The sequence below is a fragment of the Rhinatrema bivittatum genome, chromosome 10 (assembly GCF_901001135.1).
Source record: "Rhinatrema bivittatum chromosome 10, aRhiBiv1.1, whole genome shotgun sequence".
Lineage (NCBI taxonomy): Eukaryota > Metazoa > Chordata > Amphibia > Gymnophiona > Rhinatrematidae > Rhinatrema > Rhinatrema bivittatum.
In genome coordinates, this window is record NC_042624.1 from 22,885,741 (window position 1) to 22,906,396 (window position 20,656).

Sequence of the window (20,656 nt, forward strand, 5' to 3'; positions counted from 1 at the left end):
TGCAACAATCGTTGCTGTTTGAATGATATACGATGCGTTAAGTCCTTATTATGAAGGTCCTTCTAAATAATACAAATAAAACATTGTAACATGTTGTTCAGGGTATAGTTAAGAATATGAACATTGAATAATGAGAGGCAATATATGTAGAATAGCATGCATAGGAGTTATCCTTTCGATATTAAATAGTATGTACAAGAGTGCAAGCTACTTACATGCAGATATGCTAATTTTTACGAGCATAACTCCTTTGAAAATTCACCTCCTATCATCTTTATGCTCGGTATTATATTCTTTTCTTAATGCTATTCATTTGGTAGCACCATTTATGCATGTGTTTGTCGAGAGAAGAATACACCAATAAGAGAGAGAAACAGGAACATTGATATTTCATGAAGAATTAATAAGGCTGTAATTTTCAATTTAATAATACTCAGAAAATGATTCTAGATTGATTGTAGAATTCTAATTCAAACAGTAAATTGTACTTAATTGCAGAACCTTTGGAAGACCCATCACCATCACCTACTATCTCATCATCATCTTTACCACCACCTCAAGGTAGTAAAATTACTGCAAAGCGCTCCCCTAAGACCCCAAGAAAGAAAATAAAGGATGGAACAACAGAAGGTATATACTGAATTTCAGATAGTACCATGCAGTTCTTGTTCGTACCCCAGATCAGTGCAGACCCATGGTTTTTTCATTTTATTTATTTATTTAAAGTATTTATTTCCTGCGCCCTCCAAAGTTCAAGGCGGGTTACAAATAAAACCATACATTATGTTGTCCAATACATGTAACTAGGACAAGAGTTAAACAAAATAAGTGATAATAAAATAATGCAGAGAAATAAAATAATAAAAAATAAAATAATAAAATACTTCGATGGTATATCATGGAGATAAGGTGAAAGGGAAAAGAAAAAGGATAATCATGATATGCATAATTCTGGAATGCCTGTAAGAAAAGATGATGTTTGAGAGCTTTTTTGAAATCTTTTTTATTGGCGGTTAGCCTTAGATCGGGAGGTAGTATATTCCAGTGAATAGGACCTACAATTGAGAATGCACGCTCTCTGGTTATAGCTAGTCTTGTTGTTTTAGGGGACAGAATTTGTAAAAGGAGCTTATTTTTGGATCTGAGATTTTTGCAAGGGGTATATATGTGTAATGCAGCAGATAACTAATCTCCAACTACACCATGGTTTACCATATCTTCTATCGTTTACCTGTGTGAATTAATAACCTGTCCTTTCTCTTCCTTCTCAGCCAAGTTCTTATCACCCTGTTATATGTAACTGCCTTTTTCAGCACCATTGTTATAGTTATGTTTACTATGCACCCCTGTTTTATGTGAACCAGCATGATGTGACTTGACTGCTGTCTCGAATGCCGGTATATAAAAATCTGAAATAAATAAAATAAAATAACCAGGTGGAATTTTTATTATAAATCAGGCTATGAATAATTGTCAGCGTTTTGTATTGGATGCACCATTTAACCGGTAACCAATGTAGTTGATGAAGCATTGGTGATATATGATATTAAGGCCTGCTGTTGGAAAGAAGTCGTGCTGCAGAGTTTTGTAGAAGCTGGAGTGGTCAAATAGTACATTGGGAGAGGCCTAGATATAATGAGTTGCAGTAATCTAAGCCAGAAATAATTAGTGATTGAAATGGTTCGACATTGTGCTACTTAAGATAGTGTGACACCTGCAGTCCCTCAATATTTCTCTGTCTCCAGCAGATGGTAGAGGTGCAAAACCTGCAGACTGGACTTGGAGAAAAAAAATGCAGTAATTTAAATAAAACGTAAGGAAAAGTGCTTAGGTCTGCAAAAGCTACTGTCCTTGTTTGAGCTTGGGCAAGCAGGGGGTCAGTAGCCCTTGGTGTGCTTCTGCCCTGGGAGAGGTCTGAAAACTGGTGGTGCCAGTTCCCTCATTCCTTCCTCCTTCCTTCTAGGGTGTGCGCCCTCTGTGGCTTCTCAAGATTGGGAGAGAACATTATGGCACCGCAGGATTTGTTTTCCCTCACTTAATGGGCGTGAACAATATGGGGCCACAGGACTCGTTTGCACATGCTCACTGGGAGATAACATTAAAAAAAAAAGGAAATTGAGATATAAGTAGCCTGCTTTTTATCACTGGCTGGGAGTGCAGAGGCAGCTTCTCCAGTGGGGTGGGCTGGTGGCAGGCTGAGTGTTTGCCACAGAAAGGAGGAGCTTGTAAGTTTCGGGGCTGGAATGGCTTTATCTTGCACTGGGCATGGGAGGATGAGACCAAAGCACCTTTGTCATCGTGCCCCTTTAGACACTGGCAGTGCCGGGGTTATTGCTCCCACTGAGTACAGGATGAAGAGTCCTAGGACCCCATTGTTTATGTTCTCGCGCAGTGCGAGTGGATATGTTTGCAGTGGCAAGGTATTCATACCCTCTTTGAAAGGGAAGACAAGTTCAGCAACACCAGATGGTTCCCTTCTAAGCATGGGAAGATAATTCCTCCATTGCCGTGCTGTTTCCCCCGCTCAGCACAGGAAGACGTTTCATCTAGTGCCATAAGGTTCACTCCTGCTAAGGACGACAAGATGCATTCGCCTATTGCCTGCTAAACACAAGAAGGCAAGTTCTGCACATATATATTATTTGCTCTCGTTAAGGGTGGGAAGGTGAATTTTAATGTTATCTCCCACCGAGCATGGGCAAATGAGTCCTCGGGCCCATATTGTTCGCTCCCACTAAGTGAGAAGAGACGAATCCTGCGGTGCCATAATGTTCTCTCTCGAAAAGTGGCTCCCAATCTAGGCCTTCAGTCAGGGTGAGAAATATATACATAGCAATCGGTGGGGGCTTCCCCTTTCTGACTGCAGTGATCAAAGGGTCACTGGTCATTTATAGGCAGTAGGTTCCTTGGCCAACCTCTGCTGGAAGAAAACAAAAGCTTCCTGTCTGCGGGACCTGCTACAGTACCAAGGAGGGATAAGACCAGCAAGGACCACATAGTTCATTCAGTTTTGGTCCGGCCCCTGGGAGAGCCAGCACTTACTGTGTGTTGTGCACAAAGGTGCCTTTGGATACAACTGCTTGGCAATGGATCCGGCACCATTTCATTGGGTCCAATATTCAAAAGTATCGGGTATATAACTTAGTTGGACATGACTTATCTGGCTAAGTTATAAGGGATATTCAGCAACACGGCTATGCCACTGAATACCCACGTACAAGCCGCTGCCTAGCCAGATAAATTATATCCAGCTAAGTTAGACCATCTCTATGGCTAATCTAACTTCCCCTGCACACAGGCAAATCAATCCACACTAGTGGGTTATGCACCTCTACCAGCAGATGGAGACGGAGTAAAAGCTGACGCCACAGACATATAGCCCCGCCCCTGACAACAGCCTGCCAGTATTCTCCGTCTCCAGCAGATGGTGGACATGAATTTCCCTTCTGGGGATTGCCTGTAGGAAAAAATAAATGAAAGAAAAGGAGAAGATGGAAGATATTTGAAACACCGCTTGAGTTCTTGAGGTGACACCAATAGGTCCCTCCCTCAGTTGAATGTTTTCAGTCTGGGAGCCTGCCTCAGACATGGACTTAAAAAAAAAAAAAAAAAAAAGTGGTTGGAGCCAGGAGGAGTGCTTGGCGGTGATACCCCTGTACCCCGTAGCCGGAGACCCATTCATGTTCTTAGCCAGGAGTGTTGAGCTCAGGTACGAAAAACAAAAAAAGGGAAGAGAGAGATTTTAGGGAGGTTTTTTCCTTTCCTTCCTTACTGGGACTCCTTCCGTCGATGCTAAGTGTTCGGCATCCCTTCGCCCCTTCCCTCTCACTTTCCTCAGAGGTTAGTGTAGAGCGGGCTGTGCCAGCTCAGCAGGTTGATCAGGCCCCGCTTGTAAGGCTCGATTTTCTTCAGCTGCGTGGAGGCCCGCGGCAGCATGGTTTTCCCGCATGCCGGTGTGCGCACGCGCTGCACAGCAATGAACTGATGGGAATGCGCAGGTGTGCACGTGCTTGTGCACGTACGAGTGTGGCCTATATAGAGCGGGAGGTGTGGTGCGAGCGCATGCTGTCTGCACGTTGTGTGTGTACTATCTGAGTGCATACTGAGCACCTCCTGTCTGAGCGCATGCTACCTGGACACATTATCGCTTTGTTTGGGCATGTAACGTTTGAGCGCGTCCTGTCAGAGCGTATTCTATCCGGGCGCTTCCTGTATGGGAACGTGGCCCTTTTGCGGGCATGTGATGGTGTATGTTCTCCTGGGATAGTTATGGTGCTGGGCACAGAGAGGTTTCAGCGTCTAATTAGGCTAACCTAGAGGTTACGACTCCCGTCCTCAACCTTGCAGCAGATGCCATTTCAAGCCCGATTGGGGATCCTTTCTGGACAAGCAGTTTTTGCAGGAGTCTTCAAGGGAATCTGTTCTAATGAAGTCATATAAAGACAGCTTGCACTGTGTGTGTATGATGAATTATGTTTATGTGGCTTGCCATAATAAAGACAATGGAGCCATCACCTTCTCTGTGTCTGAGTCAGTGCTGGTTGGACAAGATGATTTACCTACTATGGCTTTTTTTTTATGTTGACCATCCCCTTGGTCTGAGGGGAGTGGGTAGAAGGCGATACATTCATTGTATCTCCTTCTTGATTTCCCATGACCGAGACAGAGAGATGTGGGTCATTCCGACAGTGTTAGTGTTGGTCCTATGAGCTCTGGGATGGATCCATCCTCCCTTTCCTGGTTAGAATCCCAGGGTCTTCAGGTTTTCTGCAGGGATGCTGGGATTTTCCTCTCTAAGTAACTTAGCGCATGTTTTGTTAGAGCTCTAGTGGTATTGGTTATTTTCTCCTGTTAAGATTTCCCAGGCAGCAATGGGATATTCTTTGCACACCTTCTCAAGCATTGTCACTTGGAAGTTCGGGTTCCGAAGGGTGCAGCCTTCACGTGTAGGGTGTTGTCTGCACCACAAGCATCCTTCCACCCTGATCAGGAATAACTTTGGTACATCCCACTTGTGGGGATTAACCTGCCTGAGTGCAGAGGAAGGAGAAATTTCTACTGACCTGATAATTTCCTTTCCTCTAAGGAAGGCAGGTCAATCCACAACCCGCCCTTGGCTGTCTACTTGCTTTTTGTTCATTCCTTCTTGCGGACGATGCAGACAGTTATTCTATTCATTCTTTGAAGGACTGGTAAATGACATAATCAGTCTCGGAGATTAGTGAATGTTAATGCTTTTGGCTGAGCTCTGTGTTTCTGATTGGGTGAAAACATGACTGGTTAACTGTTAGTAATCATGTTCTCATATAACCAGTTTGTCCACAGTTTGGATTTTCCAGAGAACACTGGTGGGCTGATGTCTGGGCAAGGCTATATATCCGTGACGTCAGCTTTTACGCTGGCTCCATCTGCTGGTAGAGGTGCATAACCCACTTGTGTGGATTGACCTGCCTTTCTTAGAGGAAAGGAAATTATCAGGTAAGTAATAATTTCTCCTTATCTGATTAACTTAACCAGTTAAGAGTAATATCGCTACTGATCTGGTTAAATTACCCACAACAGCCCACCCACAAAGTTCTCCAGCTAAGGCACTGAACATACTTTGGATATCGGGCACTATAGGGATGCTGCGTGTCACTGGCATTTTAGATGGAGAGATTGGTGGGATAGATCCTGCATCACACCTCTGCTGCTGCTGACAACACTGACCTTTTTGGACAACAGATTAATCTGGTTTTCAGGATATGCACCATGAAAAGACATCAAGATTGTGATTATCTTGAAAACCAAGCCTATTTTAGTCCTGTGAAGGTCAACCTTTCTACCCCTGCTCTTAGGCTTAGGAAGTAGAGCTGACTGTATGTTGCTAGTGAAACAGTGTGTGTCTTGCTTCCCTCCAGAACCGTTATTGCAGTCTTCACCACCCACCTCATTGGTATTGCCATCACCATCCCACAGTGGTAAAACACCAAGGAGACGTGTACCTAAAACTCCAAAAACGAAAAGAAGAACGGGTATCTATGCAAACATTACAACGCCAGGTATGCATTTTCCCAAAACTAGGAGAAGTATTACCCAAATGAAAGCTTACTTCCTATAAATAAATTGTCATAAATCCCAAGGAAGACAGTCTGTTGGTCTGTATGATAAGATCATTCAGATAGTAGGGTTCTATCAACTTTCAAATTCAGGCCGTTCTTTGAACCAGAGCAATTATGAATAAGGTGATCTCTAGTAAACAGTGAAGGAATTTAAAGGAAGTCAAAACACAACAGCCTTATATCATCAAAAACTTTACATAGCCTTCTTAAGTGTGCTATAACAGATTCTGGAAAAATGTAATAGGTTTAATCTGTTTCCATTTATACTGCTAGTAAAAAAAAAAAAAATCAATAATGCAAAACTTAGGAAACCCTACAACAAATAGTCTGCATGCTTATATCATATTTTAAAATATAAATTCAATATGCTGGAAGAATAATAATGAAAAATGGGAATAATGATGATCAGCAAATTTTAAAATGGACATGGTATTGCTGAAGGATAGAGCTTGTACTTTCTTCATTCTAGAGCCTATTTTGGACCCCTCACCTATGCCACCGGTGTCCTCCACACCTTCAGAGGTCAAAGCGACAACAAAACGTTCCCCTAAAACTCCAAAGAAAAAGAAAATAAAGAAAGCGAAAAGCTCAGAGGAAATAAGAGGTACGGAGAGGTGTGGGGAGTTGGACACAATAGTGCAGGACTTGCCCCAGACTATAGTAAATATACAAACGGGGCAATTACTCCAACTGCTCTGCTTTCCTCTCTCTAGCATTCCCTTCTCCATCTAATGCATCAGCCTCCGTTAGTGCTTGTATTCTAGCGATTGCCAATTGCACTTCTCTCAATGTAAAGCATTTTATTTAACACTTAACTGTGAATCAGAGGAACTGGGTTAGCCACCAGGTTCACTAACAGTTGTCTCACCTGCAGAATCTTCAAAAAATGAGTTTCAAACAAAATCACGCTCATCATCATCTTCTGAAACATCTGAGAGGAGGAGCAAATCTACATCAAGACGTTTGTCAAAAAATCAAGAGGAGAACGAATCAAAGAAAAGGAAAATTCCAAAGAAGAAGCCTAAAGGTACAAATACTTTATAAAGTGGATATCAGTAATTTGAGATGCAAGTAAAAATGCAGAAATAAGCTCAGAAAGGACAGATTTTCTACAGAAAAAGGTTGACACTCAGACACTGAATTAACAGATTCTTTGCTAGGTTATGTAGGGTCCATATTCAATGGCATTTAGCTGGATAACTTGTGAGTTAAAAGGAGCGAGACAGACCAGTCACCTTAGCTTAGAAATATTTATTTGCACATATTTTGTAATAAAAATCGCCCAACTTCGGCGAAGTTTCGCACAGCGGCTGCTTCAGGGGCTAAAAAATAAACCAAACACTATATAAATAAGAACAAAAATAAAATAATTATAAAACAGACATAGACCACAGGATATGCATCTATAAAATATAATAAACTCACAGACAATAATAAATAATGATAAATACATTCAAAAACACATATATTCCGAAATAAAATCACCTTATATAAAAAAACATATTTCTGCTACCTACCCTGCTAAATTTTACCCATATAACCCATTATCCATTTAGTTGGATAACATAGGGGTGTTCTGGGGTGGAGTTAAGCTGGATAAGTTATCCGACTAAATTTAATTTTCAGAGTTAATCAGATAACTTATCTGGCGAACTCTGGTCGAGCTATAGAGTAGTCCAAAAATTAGCTGGATAAACTTTTCTGGCTAACTTGAATATAGTCTGGTGTATTCAGTGGTATGTATTTATTTTATTTATTTATTTTAAAGTTTTTCTATACCGTCATTAAGTTATTTACCATCATAACGGTTTACAAAAAGGCACATATAGTAATAAATAGCTTAAACTTTACAAAAGATGCCATTAATAACTGGTAACAATTAATTCATTATATACTATTTGATTTCTGACTTAAATTGTACGAGTGTTAAATTATAACGAGTGTTGTATACGGGGTTATATAACCTTGTATTTAACGAATGTTTTGCTAAACCCTGTACATAACCTTTCCCTCTGTGTCATTGTTTTACTCCTTCCTCGCCCCCACCTTTGTCACTCCTAGTTGAATCCCTCCTTTCTAATTTATCTAGTTTTTGCCCTGTTACTGCGTTCTATTGTTTACTGTTCTTTGTAAAGGCAATGCCTATATATACATTGGTTGTAAGTTATATGTAAACCGACACGATGTGCAAACGGTTGTCGGTATATAAAACCATTTAAATAAATAAAATAAATAAATAAATTGTCCTTTTATACATGTCTCTTGGGAGATTACATGCGGTTCATTGTCAGTATTTAATTGTTATTTACGTATTCGTTGGGATAAAGATAATTTCCAGGTAGTCACTTGATTGTGTGCTGGGTGCTCTGTGCCGTCTTATCCTTACATACTTTCACTGTTCTCTTTGTAAAAAGCCTGTTTGAAAAGCCAAGTTTTCAGATTTATTCTAAACATTTTGAAATTTCTCTGTAGTCTTAGTTCTAGGGGCATAGTGTTCCATAATATGGGCCCAGCCAGTGATAGTGCACGCTCTCTGACTTGGGTTAGTCTTGCTGTTTTTATTGATGGAATGGTTAAGAGCGCTTTGTTTGCTGATCTTAAATTTCTATGTAGTGCGTGTACTCGCAGTGCTGTGTTCAGCCATTCTGCTTTTTCGTTGTGGTTCAGTTTATGTATTGTGCAAAGTGCTTTGAATTGAACTCTTTGTTTGATAGGTAGCCAGTGTAGTTCTGCTAGTGTATCTGTAATGTGATCCTTTTTTCTTTTGCCTGTGAGAATTCTAGCCGCTGTTTTGAAAAATTTGCAGTGGTCTTATTGATGTATAAGGTAATCCTAATAGTAGTGCATTACAGTAATCCGTGCTTGCAAATATTAGTGCTTGGAGCACTGTGCGAAAGTTTGATAATGTCAGTACAGCTGCCCTTCTGAATATCCCATCAAAGTTAGCTGGGTAAGCTTATCTGACTAGCTTTGTAAGCCAGCCAGTGCCTGAATATTATCTCCATAACCTATAGCTAGATAAAATCATGATGTGGGTTTCATGAGTGGCCTCACTCATGTTATTTACAATTTATGCATTTACAAAACATGTTTAGGCAGCAACTGGTTAGATCCTTTATCTCCCTGCATATGCACACCTGTTCGGGCTATGCTCTAAATAAATGAATACTGAGCTTGTGCCTAAAGTGGAAAACCTGAGGGGTAAAGGCTGGTAGGCGCCATTCTGAAGGTCTCTATAATAGGGTACCATCAAGCTAGGGTGAGAGAACATAGTACAAAATTTCATCTTTTTGAGACTTTCCTCACTCCAAATGACGTCAAATCTTCACCAAAGTGTACCGTGCTGTTCATATGTTTATTTATTTATTTGTTTGTTTGTTGTTTTATATACTGTTATTCGGTGAAGCCATCATAACGGTTTACAAAATTTAAAATGTAACTCTCTTAACAATTGAGTAAAAGTATAACAAGGCGTGTCATAAGCAGAGGGTAAACATTATTAGACCGAAAGTAGGGATGTGAATCGTTTTAGGACGATTAAAATTATCGTCCGATAATTTTAATATCGTCTTAAACTGTTATGGAACACAATACAATACAGATTCTAACGATTTATCGTTATAAATCGTTAGAATCGTGAGCCGGCACACTAAAGCCCCCTAAAACCCACCCCCGACCCTTTAAATTAAATCCCCCACCCTCCCGAACCCCCCCCCCAAATAACTTAAATAACCTGCGGGTCCAGCGGCGGTCCGGAACGGCAGCGGTCCGGAACGGGCTCCTGCTCCTGAATCTTGTCATCTTCAGCCGGCGCCATTTTCCAAAATGGCGCCGAAAAATGGCGGCGGCCATAGACGAAAAAGATTGGACGGCAGGAGGTCCTTCCGGACCCCCGCTGGACTTTTGGCAAGTCTCGTGGGGGTCAGGAGGCCCCCCACAAGCTGGCCAAAAGTTCCTGGAGGTCCAGCGGGGGTCAGGGAGCGATTTCCCGCCACGAATCGTTTTCGTACGGAAAATGGCGCCGGCAGGAGATCGACTGCAGGAGGTCGTTCAGCGAGGGTTCCGGCGCCTCGCTGAACGACCTCCTGCAGTCGATCTCCTGCCGGCGCCATTTTCCGTACGAAAACGATTTGCGGCGGGAAATCGCTCCCTGACCCCCGCTGGACCTCCAGGAACTTTTGGCCAGCTTGTGGGGGGCCTCCTGACCCCCACGAGACTTGCCAAAAGTCCAGCGGGGGTCCGGAAGGACCTCCTGCCGTCCAATCTTTTTCGTCTATGGCCGCCGCCATTTTTCGGCGCCATTTTGGAAAATGGCGCCGGCTGAAGACGACAAGATTCAGGAGCAGGAGCCCGTTCCGGACCGCTGCCGTTCCGGACCGCCGCTGGACCCGCAGGTTATTTAAGTTATTTGGGTGGGGGATTTAATTTAAAGGGTCGGGGGTGGGTTTTAGGGGGTTTTAATGTGCCGATTTTTCGATTTTTCGATTTTTAACGATTTTTCACGATTTTTCACGATATTTTACCCCCCCAAACGGCAACAATACGATTCCCTCCCCCTCCCAGCCGAAATCGATCGTTAAGACGATCGAGGACACGATTCACATCCCTACCAGAAAGTATCGTTATGAGGGAGGAGGAGGGTTTGTGTGGTTCTGGTTGGAGACAAGTTATTTTGAGGTTTTTGGATGAGAGTTTGATTGGGAGTTAGGATGTTCTGAAGTATGAAAGTCTCACTCTACATGCGAAACTGGCCCCTAAACCAGCACCAACACCTCACCTTGACCTATTAGAGGGCCTCCTATAGAGATATAAATAGGTGCACACAGTGAGGCCCTCCCCAGAGGCTCTCTCTCCCACTCCCTCCCACACTTCACTCTCCTCAAGCCCAAAATGGCCAAAATGCAATTCCAAAAACTTTATCGCGAATTTCGTTATGGGCATATCGCACAGTCTAACACCAGGAAAAAAGGTGTAGTTATTTCCAGTGTTAAAACCATGCAATAGCATGCATTGTGCTATCACATCGTGAAATATTGCCCCTAATTTAACTAAATCCCACCCAAACTCCTCCTTGATCTTGCCCAGCCCCAAAAATTGCATTCGTGCCATGTGTTAGTGTTTTTTGCATGTGTTATGGCATTAACATGTTATCGCATGTGTTAACTCCATAACACATTTTGATGAATGATGGGGTGAGTCTGTGCAGCGTTCCACATCACTTGTGCTTTACTTCCAAGGTGCTTTCAGATCGAGGGAGGAAAAGTCCACGCAGAGATCACATTTTCAGATTTTTGTTAGTTCTTTCCCAGCAAATCTCTACCCACAAAAAAAGCATATGAAAGTTAGCAGGCGTACTTTGTATCTGCGACAACTTTCAAAACTAAAATGTGTTATAAGGGGACAAGAATGTGTGCTGCTGTTTGATCAGGAGCCATCTGTGACAACATCTGCAAGCTGATTAGAGCCAAGCTTAGAGAAGTATAGTAACCTGTTAGAGATAGGAATGATAAGGGGGGATTAGTGCATTGGCAAACATAGTAGGGGTGGTGAAGGGAAATACAAACATTGTTTCCCCGTGGCTACAATCTGAGTTGTGCCCCCTTGCTGTATTTCTCTGCAGTATTGTGCACTGTTCATGAGAATTCTCGCGGAATAAAAACGTCTTTCCGACTGCCAGGGTCGAGAGTTTATTTATTGCTCGTAATACCCTCCACACCAGTTGTTGGTGCCCCATTGTGAAGAGGCTGTGGCCGGTCCCTGATTGATAAAGTAAGGGACCTTTCATTTCCCTTGCATGGGGAGAGCCTCTGTTTCCTGTGCCCACACCTAAAGGAAGTGCAAGCAATGTGGACATTGCCCAGAGCTTGCTGACAGTGGGTAAAACAAATTGGGACTGAGATTTTAAAAAGGGGGTGTGGGTGGACAATTTGTGGGGAGAGAGAGAGAGAGACAACATAGAAGAATGGGTCAGTTTCCTATTTATTGCACTGTAACAGGGGGAACGTTAAACTCTGGGTGAGGGGGTCCAGTGTAAGAGGCACTGCTACAGGTACGTACAGCACAGAATACACCTGGGAAGATCTGCTGTCATTAGGAGTGCTGAACGTTGAAATAAAAGGAGATTTGTTGACTGTATTCTCTACCTAACCTACAGGCAAAAAAGGATTTGCCTTGAATAGGCAGAGGGGAAAGGCATAGCCTAACTACATAGGGTGGCTTGTTCCCTGAGCAGAGCTTGGCCAGAGAACAGTTTTCCTCCGGGGGTGGTGGATTGTGTGAACTGTTTCTTTGAAAATTGGCTCAAAGCTTGAGGTAAAAATTATCTGCAATCTTTGTCCTAATGAAGACAGTTTGGAAATTGGCCCCTTGAAGTTGAAAAGAGCAAATGTGAGGAAAAATGAAGTCTCATTTCAGGGCCTGCTGTATATGGAAAGTACACCCAAGTGTTTTATGTCACCAGCGACATCACTGTCAGACAAACTGCCCCTCTCTGCTTTTTTTTATTGTATATGGAAAGTACACCCAAGTGTTTTATGTCACCAGCGACATCGCTGTCAGACAAACTGCCCCTCTCTGCTTTTTTTTATTGTATATGGAAAGTACACCCAAGTGTTTTATGTCACCAGCGACATCGCTGTCAGACAAACTGCCCCTCTCTGCTTTTTTTTTATTGTATATGGAAAGTACACCCAAGTGTTTTATGTCACCAGCGACATCGCTGTCAGACAAACTGCCCCTCTGCTTTTTTTTATTGTATATGGAAAGTACACCCAAGTGTTTTATGTCACCAGCGACATCGCTGTCAGACAAACTGTGCCCCTCTCTGCTTTTTTGGCGGATTAGATCATTACTAACATCTAATATAATGTATTAAAAAATAGAAAATATCGTTGGAGTTATTTTCAGAGGTTTCCAATCTTCTAAACAAGTATTCCCTATCTTTAGCTACTATAGCTTGAAATTCCTGGTTCTTTTTCTCTCTATCTTCTAACTTTTGAATTCTATCGGCAGATTTCTTAACTTCCTCTTTTATCTCTGTCACTTCCTGAGAGTTATTCCCTGCCATGCTATCTATCTTTTTCTCCAGCCCTTGCATATTCCCATTCATTTTTGTCATTAACTCCCACAACAGTTCTAGCGTCACCACTTGAGGAGGCGTTATGATCTCAATTGCCTCTCCACCAGTCACAGCATTTCCCCTTCCAGTCTCAGTAGTATAACAATCAAAAACATTTTCTGTTATAGCAAATTGCTGATCATAATAAAAATAAAACAAGCTGTATTATATCTACACCCCACAAATGCCTATATTACATTAAATCACTAATTACATTAAAAATCATTAATTACATTAATATCACTGCCAAAGCCTTAACCCTAACAATTAATCATGCTATTGATCTATTGTAAATAAGTACCTCGCCTTAACTTATAATTTTAAAACAGTTACAATTATGTTCCTTTTATTATATTTATCAAGTTGATTGTTCCTCTCTCTCCTTCTGCCCTATCCTTCCTTGCTGCTCTTCCCCTGCCCACCTCTCACCATTTTCTTGCCTGCTCCCCTTCTCCCCCACCCTTGTTCATTGTATTTTCTACCTGCTTCAGTTATTTGTAAACCGGCATGATATGCCCTATGAATGTCGGTATATTAAAAGTTTCATAAATAAATAAATAAATAAATAAATAAATCCAAAACACAATGGATGTCCAAAATTGTAGAAAGTCTACTGACACCTTAGAGGATTACTGCAAATTTTATTGACAACTTCAAAGTAATCAAAGTGCGTTTGTAATCTGTCTTACATGACTATGATTATTTTGAAGTTGTCAATAAAATTTGCAGTAATCCTCTAAGGTTTCAGTGGACTTTCTACAATTTCAGCTGTCCTTCATTGTGTTTTGGATTTTCCATGATTGGCTTGCTCTTCAACCTTTTTTTTGTATGCTGGACTCTATATAACATTAAAACCATTCGCTAGAAATAGGATCTTGAATAAAAGAGAATTGATTGAGGAAAAGTTATAAGTATTTTCTTTCTTTTGTTACTAGTCACAACAGTCCCCTCACCACTAGTGAAGACAACTATTGCCATGCCTACGTCCAGGAAAGATTTAAACCCAGAGGATGGCAGTGGCATGGACTTTCTGGAGAACACACCTGCTTCTACTTCTGAGCCTTCCACAGCACAAAGTTCAACAACAGAAACTGAAGGTATAACTGAAACACTTTTGCCGAAAGAACATTTTACCCAAACCCCTTCACCCCAGCACAGTACAGTTACTCGGTCCTTCAAGACCATTACACCAAAACAAGATTCCTTTGCAAAGGGGAATCGCACAGTTAAACCCTCGTCAGCAGAAACGCATTCGGTGGGCACTCTTGCGACTTGGGGAACAAGTCAAAAGGTCTCCACTACTGTGAACCCTCCAAACAAGCAGCTCAGCACTTCGGAGGGAAGCAGTTTGGCGACTACCACTTTAACTGAAAATGTAAGCAGAAGTGTCACGACAGAAGCCACAAAGGAAATGCCTTTGAGCTCTACAGCAAGTTCAACCACCAACCTCCTAAAAAAGGGTGATAGTACAACAAGCATGCAGAAGCTTTCAACATTGCATGATATGGCTTTAACGTCTAGTGTCTACGGAGTACGAGAATCCACAACACTTTTGCATTCTTCCAGTGGTCCAACTGGTGAGATTTTCCTTAGTTCTACCCTGGGTACAACAAAAAATAAGATATTTACTGGACTAGCAACAAAAGAATCAACTACTGCTAAGCAAGACCAGGAATATTTTGCTTCTTCAACACAAGATGATACAAAAACATATACAACTCACCATTCAGTCTTTCCTTCTGTTAGGGAGTCCACAACTGGATCATCAATGAACATTACAGACTCTTTTACAATATCTGAAAAGTCCCTTTCTAATCCCGTTTCTTCAGAAGCTACACAAGCCACACCTGTTACTGTGTTGAAAACCACAGGTACTCCTATGACTAGCCCAGGACGGAGACTGATCAGTACAGAAAACACCAAAGAACCTCCAACTCCATCTTCTGTTTCTCCATGGAGTAAAGGAGATAAAGATGCATCCTTGCAAACATCTACCAAGGAAGCAATTTCACTACAAACTACTGTGATGTCCCCGCAAACATCAATTTTGTTTGCAAATAATACAAACAAATCTACTTTTGAGAACAAGACACCTAAAGATATTAATGATCTTCTTCACAAAGAGAACAAGAAAAGTCTTTCAACTACTTTACATCCAGATCATTTCACCACATCAGAAACAATCACTAGTCCTATAACTAGATCAGTTACGAGTCCAGCATTTGCTGGCATCACTAAAGAATCTTCAAGAACTAAAGAACCTAATAAAATTGTTTCTCCCACATTTCCCCAAAGTGCAATAAATCCAACCACTCTGCCAGAATGGGAAAGTCCTACAGCAGAAAACACAACACAAGCTTCTTCTTCAACTCGGAAGCCCACGAAGCCAAAGCAAGAAGGCAGCACTAAAGGTATTGTTACTAAATCACCCTCGATCACGCCTCCCATAATTGGTATTACTGAAGTCTCTATTGTTACCTCAAGACAGAGGCACACAGTTAATCCAGCAGGTGGCCCCAAATATGTAAGAAACGAAAGCATAACAGAGACTTCCACTAGAGTTCAGAGTATTTCCTTCTCTACTCCAGTAAATGAAGAAAGTAAAAATATTACTACAGTAAAAGCTACTGCTACATCTGAGCAAGAAGATCCAGAAGGTACTAATACTACTACAGGTTCCTTGATCACTACTCAGAGCTCTACCACTGCTCCAGAACACAGAGCTAAACCAACAGGTGCTTCGGAGAGAAGCTCCCTTCCTCCAGAAACTACAACTGAAATGTCCCGTTCTAAGCAGAACCACACTAAACACGTTTTGCCAACCAATACCCCTGACGTGGACAGGCAAAGAGAAAGCACCACAGATACAATCACTGCCAAGTCTCACAGCCTTATTACTGGTGGAATGAGTGTTACTCGGGTTTCTAGTGCTGCTCCTGAACAAAGAGGTATAGTGACCCCAACAGGTACTCCAGAAAGGTTAAAAGGAAACACAGCAGAACCTTCTCCTTTATCTTCTGCCTCACAATGGAACCCCTGTTACCGGAACCGAAGAAACTAAAAGTATTACAGCAATGTCTGAGCCAGAAGATGCTGCGGGAGGTAATGTTACTAAAGTTCCTTTTCTCACTTCTTTCCACTTAACTCACAGAACAGCTGCTTTTACCCCAGTAAAAGAACAAATATATGCGCTCTGTTTCTCAACACTTCAGGAGTTAGCAGTACTAAGCCGAGAAATACAGATTAGTTAAGAGGTGTCCAAAAGAAAATACCAGAGAAAGATCTTTCCTTTAGACAGATAGCTCAGACTACGGCTCTCCATCTGAAGGAAAAAAATAAATATGTTAGTGCTTTGAGAGCCACCGCACTGTCTGGGAAAGAAGAAAACATTGCTGTGAATTGTGTTCCTATGCTGGTGGAGATTTTAGTACTACTAAGGTTCTTACTTTTCCTGTAGGCATCACAACCAAATTTTCTCTTGCAACATTAACACACAGTTCATCCCCTGTTATTCTAGGACATGGACAATTAAAACAGCAATGTCCTTTCTAACAAAAGATCTTGCATATTGTACTGCTTAAAAAATTGAAAGTCCTCAAGTTCGTATTCTTACTTCTTAATAGAGAGATCCAGTTAATCTAAAAAGTTCCCTCTCCCCAAAAAAACATAAAGGAACCAGAGCAGAAATGTCTCCTTTAGCTCAAAAACACAGTATGATCTCTTTTATTCCAGCAAAGAACAGGCTAAAACTTTAACTCCAATAGAAATGAGAGCAGATACTATTGTTGTTCCTAAACCTTCTCTCCACACTGGAAAAACTAGAATTTGTATGGTTTTTGTTACTGCTCCAGAACCAAGTGTGATATTATATCGAGTGTAGTTCCATTTCACTTGACAAAGAACCAGGAATGTCTGTTTCTGTAGGCCAGCATGCTTCTACTATCGTAAACAACACTCAAGGAAAAGGATCCAATGTAATGAGAACAGTTTGCTTTTAGACAGCAGAAAAGGTTCTCCTGCTACTAATGTATGTTTTAACTGCTTTTTTCTCTAGGGACAACCAGAACTAAACATATTTCAAAAGAACCACATGCTAGTGAGATTCCCACACCAATGACGGCTTTGACTCCTACAACTGATCAAGAGGGAAGCTCATGGTTGGAGGATCACAACCAAACTACAGTTCTTCCAACCCAAGGGTCATACAGAACACTTGTCTCCACAAACACAAACGAATATGAACATGCCACAACGCGTTCAGATTTACGAGAGACAACAGCAAGCTCTACAACAAGAACACAACAAAATGTCTGGGTTACTACCCCAGCTCCAAAATTAAATAGTGTTCATACTACATTAAGTTCAATTACTAGTCTAGGTAATTCTTCCCCAAGGACCTCTGAGTTTAGTCATACAACAAAACCTAACTCTAAAGGTAGAACTAGAAGTGACAGTCTTGTTACTTCCAAATGGAGTAATGGAGGCTATGTACAAGAAACATATACAACTTGGACTGCTCCATTTAACAGCACACAAACGCCAATGGTCAAAGAAGAAAGTACTACATCTAAAGGTGATGTTTAAAAATTCTTTGTGGCTTTGTAGTGAAAATTATATTTTTGTGGACTTTAGGTATTTTCAAACCTATGATTTTTATTTTTGTTAAAAAAAGTTATACCATAAAAATCTAGTCTTCCTCTCATTAGAGAAAACACAAACATCACATTAACTAATCATCATAATATGAATCTTGTTTCAGGAAAAGAAAGACAAAAGAAAAATATAACAGAATCAGATCAGCCAATGAAACAAAAAACTAATCCAACTCGTAGCCCCGGGAAAACTATTGTTCCAGCATATGTACGGCATAATTTCACATTACCTGAAGAACCAACTAGCAAACCATCTCTGCAATCGATTGAAGACAGGAGAGAGGTTACTTTCCAAGCACCAAAGACATACTCAAAAATGGCATCAACCATCAGCCCTACAAGAAAATCCCCTAAACGGACAGTCTCCACACCATTACATCACAACAAAACTAAAAAGGCATCGTTTAGCAAAGGTAGGCTTCCTTTTCATGATTATACATACACTACGGGGTACGTTTTCAGTAGGAGGCTTAGCTGGCATTCTGAATGCTCACTATTTCACCTGCACAAAGTCATCGGAAAACCACATTGAAAGAACACTCATATCTGGGTTTGTATATTGGCTTATGCAGCTAAAAGTATGCTTTCTAAAACAATGGTGTAAAATAAGTACATCCATTAGGGATATGTGTGGCAAAAATGTTTGGTTTGATTCCTTATTTTGGTTTGTTTGGCTTGGATCAAAACATTTCATTCATTCATTCATTCATTCATTTTTTTTTAATTAAATTTTTTTTTATTTTTGCGTTTTCAGATATTTATTTATTTATTTATTTGAAAGTTTTTGTATACCGACATTCGTTAAGAAAACATCACATCGGTTTCCATAGAACAATAATTAGCCAACAGGGCTTTACAATGAACCTGATAAGATAAACTAGGGAGGGGGAGAGCAGGGAAGGGGCGGGGAGGAGGGGGTGGGATTAGGGTGTGAGGGAGAAGAAGGTTAGGCTGTACAAATAGGTTAACAGAAAACATAGTTAAATACAATTATAAATTGCGTACAAGATAATTATAGTTAATACAAATATAGATAATGTACAAGAATTGATAAAGTACATAGAGTACTTGGAGGATAGAGTAAGGAGAGGGGTATTTGGTAGGGGACCTAGGAGGGGTGAAGGGGAGGGGAAGTGAGCCTAGGGGTGGGGAGGAGGAATGGGAGGGGTAAAGGAAAGAAGGTGAGGTGGGAATAGTGGGCTCATGAGTAGGATCGGGCGAACATGAGTAGGGTCGGGCTCATGAGAAGGATCGGGTTTATGAGTAGATATATTTACAATATCCAATAATATAAGAGAGAGAGATTATGCAGATTATACATCTTATTCATATCCGAGAACATATCAAAGAAAAACTCATTAACTTAAATCTCTAATCATTAAGGAACAGGGAGCCATAAATGAAATAAGGAAAAAATGAGCTCTCGCTTTTAACCAATAAATACTGGAATTACCCTCACATAAGATACAATTCATGCCAAATTATGCCCCAGATTTACACCTCATTACTTCCCTTCAAAAACCCTCTAAACTGTTCTGGTTCTAGGAAAACATATTTCTCATTATGATATTTTAATAGACGTCTGCAGGGATACCCTATACAACCTACAGTTGCAATAAAAAATAATCAAACCATGGAGTTAACAATAAAAGTATGGAATCTAGGAGTAATAATCGACCCTGAGCTAAATATGAAACAACACATTTCACAGAAATTAAGAGAAGGTTACGCCAAACTAATGGTCCTTAGAAGACTGAAACCCCTGCTAACGCTGAACAATTTTCATACAGTCCTACAGGCAATGATTTTCGCGAGCACAGACTACTGTAACTCTCTGCTATTAGGGCTACCTCAAGTTACCATTAGACCACTACAAATATTGCAAAATTCCACTGCTAGAATATTGACAGGCAAAAAGAAAAGAGAACAAAGAATACAATATAAGGCACTGTGTATAATTCATAAACTAATCCATGACGAGAAGACCGACTGGCTCAACACTGCACTGCGCGTACACGTTCCACACAGAAACCTGAGATCTGCAAATAAGGCTCTACTAACTATCCCCTCTGTCAAAACAGCACGCCTCACTCAGGTAAGGGAGAGAGCACTGTCACTGGCTGGACCTGTTCTATGGAACTCCATGCCACTCGAAATAAGGCTGCAGAGGAATCTGAAACTATTTAAAACCAATCTGAAAACCTGGCTTTTTAAACAAGCTTTATATAAAGACAAAGAGAAGGAGGAAAACAATCGATAGATAAGGACGCACCAAGCAATCAGTTTTTTTCATTTATGTCTCCAAATATATATTAAATGTAGACTTGAACCACGTAAAAGTTTCCTAACAGATGTGTGTTCCAGCAGGCCCCGCCTGCAAACTTCTGCCTTGAGCCCTGTACCATCAAATTCAAGAAAAAATTAAAGACCTGGCTCTTCAAACAGGCATACCCAGATTAGGACCCTACTCCATAAACTCATCCCCTCATTTGTTGCCTCTAAACTACTAATAATCATGTTATGATGTTATCATGTTATTTCTCTGCAGTTTTTTTTCTTCCTTCGCCATCCTTTAGTTATTTCTCTAGTTTTTAGTCACTGTTATCCCATCCCCCTTCCCTGTTTTATGTAATTTTGGATTACCAATTCGTAGGGAACAAATGCACACCCCTATTATTTTCACTAGAAGAAAGTTTGAGTTTAATCACTCTTTAGATGATAGACTTCGAAGGCAGACTAAGCACTGTGCGCTTGGAAGTCTAAGCACTGTGCGCTTGGAAGTCTAA

The 20,656-nt window shown here is 40.9% G+C and overlaps 1 protein-coding gene across 1 annotated transcript in view; it reads left to right on the forward strand.

Moving 5' to 3' along the window:
• The first annotated feature begins 502 nt into the window (after window positions 1-502).
• The window catches only part of PRG4 (proteoglycan 4), a 38,548-nt gene continuing 18,394 nt past the window's right edge, over window positions 503-20,656 (forward strand). Inside the window, exons 1-8 of the mRNA XM_029618766.1 lie at window positions 503-630; window positions 5,901-6,041; window positions 6,571-6,705; window positions 6,976-7,128; window positions 14,154-16,213; window positions 16,245-16,320; window positions 17,273-17,791; window positions 17,978-18,283. Of these exons, the coding sequence (XP_029474626.1) occupies window positions 6,594-6,705; window positions 6,976-7,128; window positions 14,154-16,213; window positions 16,245-16,320; window positions 17,273-17,791; window positions 17,978-18,283 (3,226 nt within the window). The 5' untranslated portion in view covers window positions 503-630; window positions 5,901-6,041; window positions 6,571-6,593. The remainder of the gene's footprint in view (window positions 631-5,900; window positions 6,042-6,570; window positions 6,706-6,975; window positions 7,129-14,153; window positions 16,214-16,244; window positions 16,321-17,272; window positions 17,792-17,977; window positions 18,284-20,656) is intronic.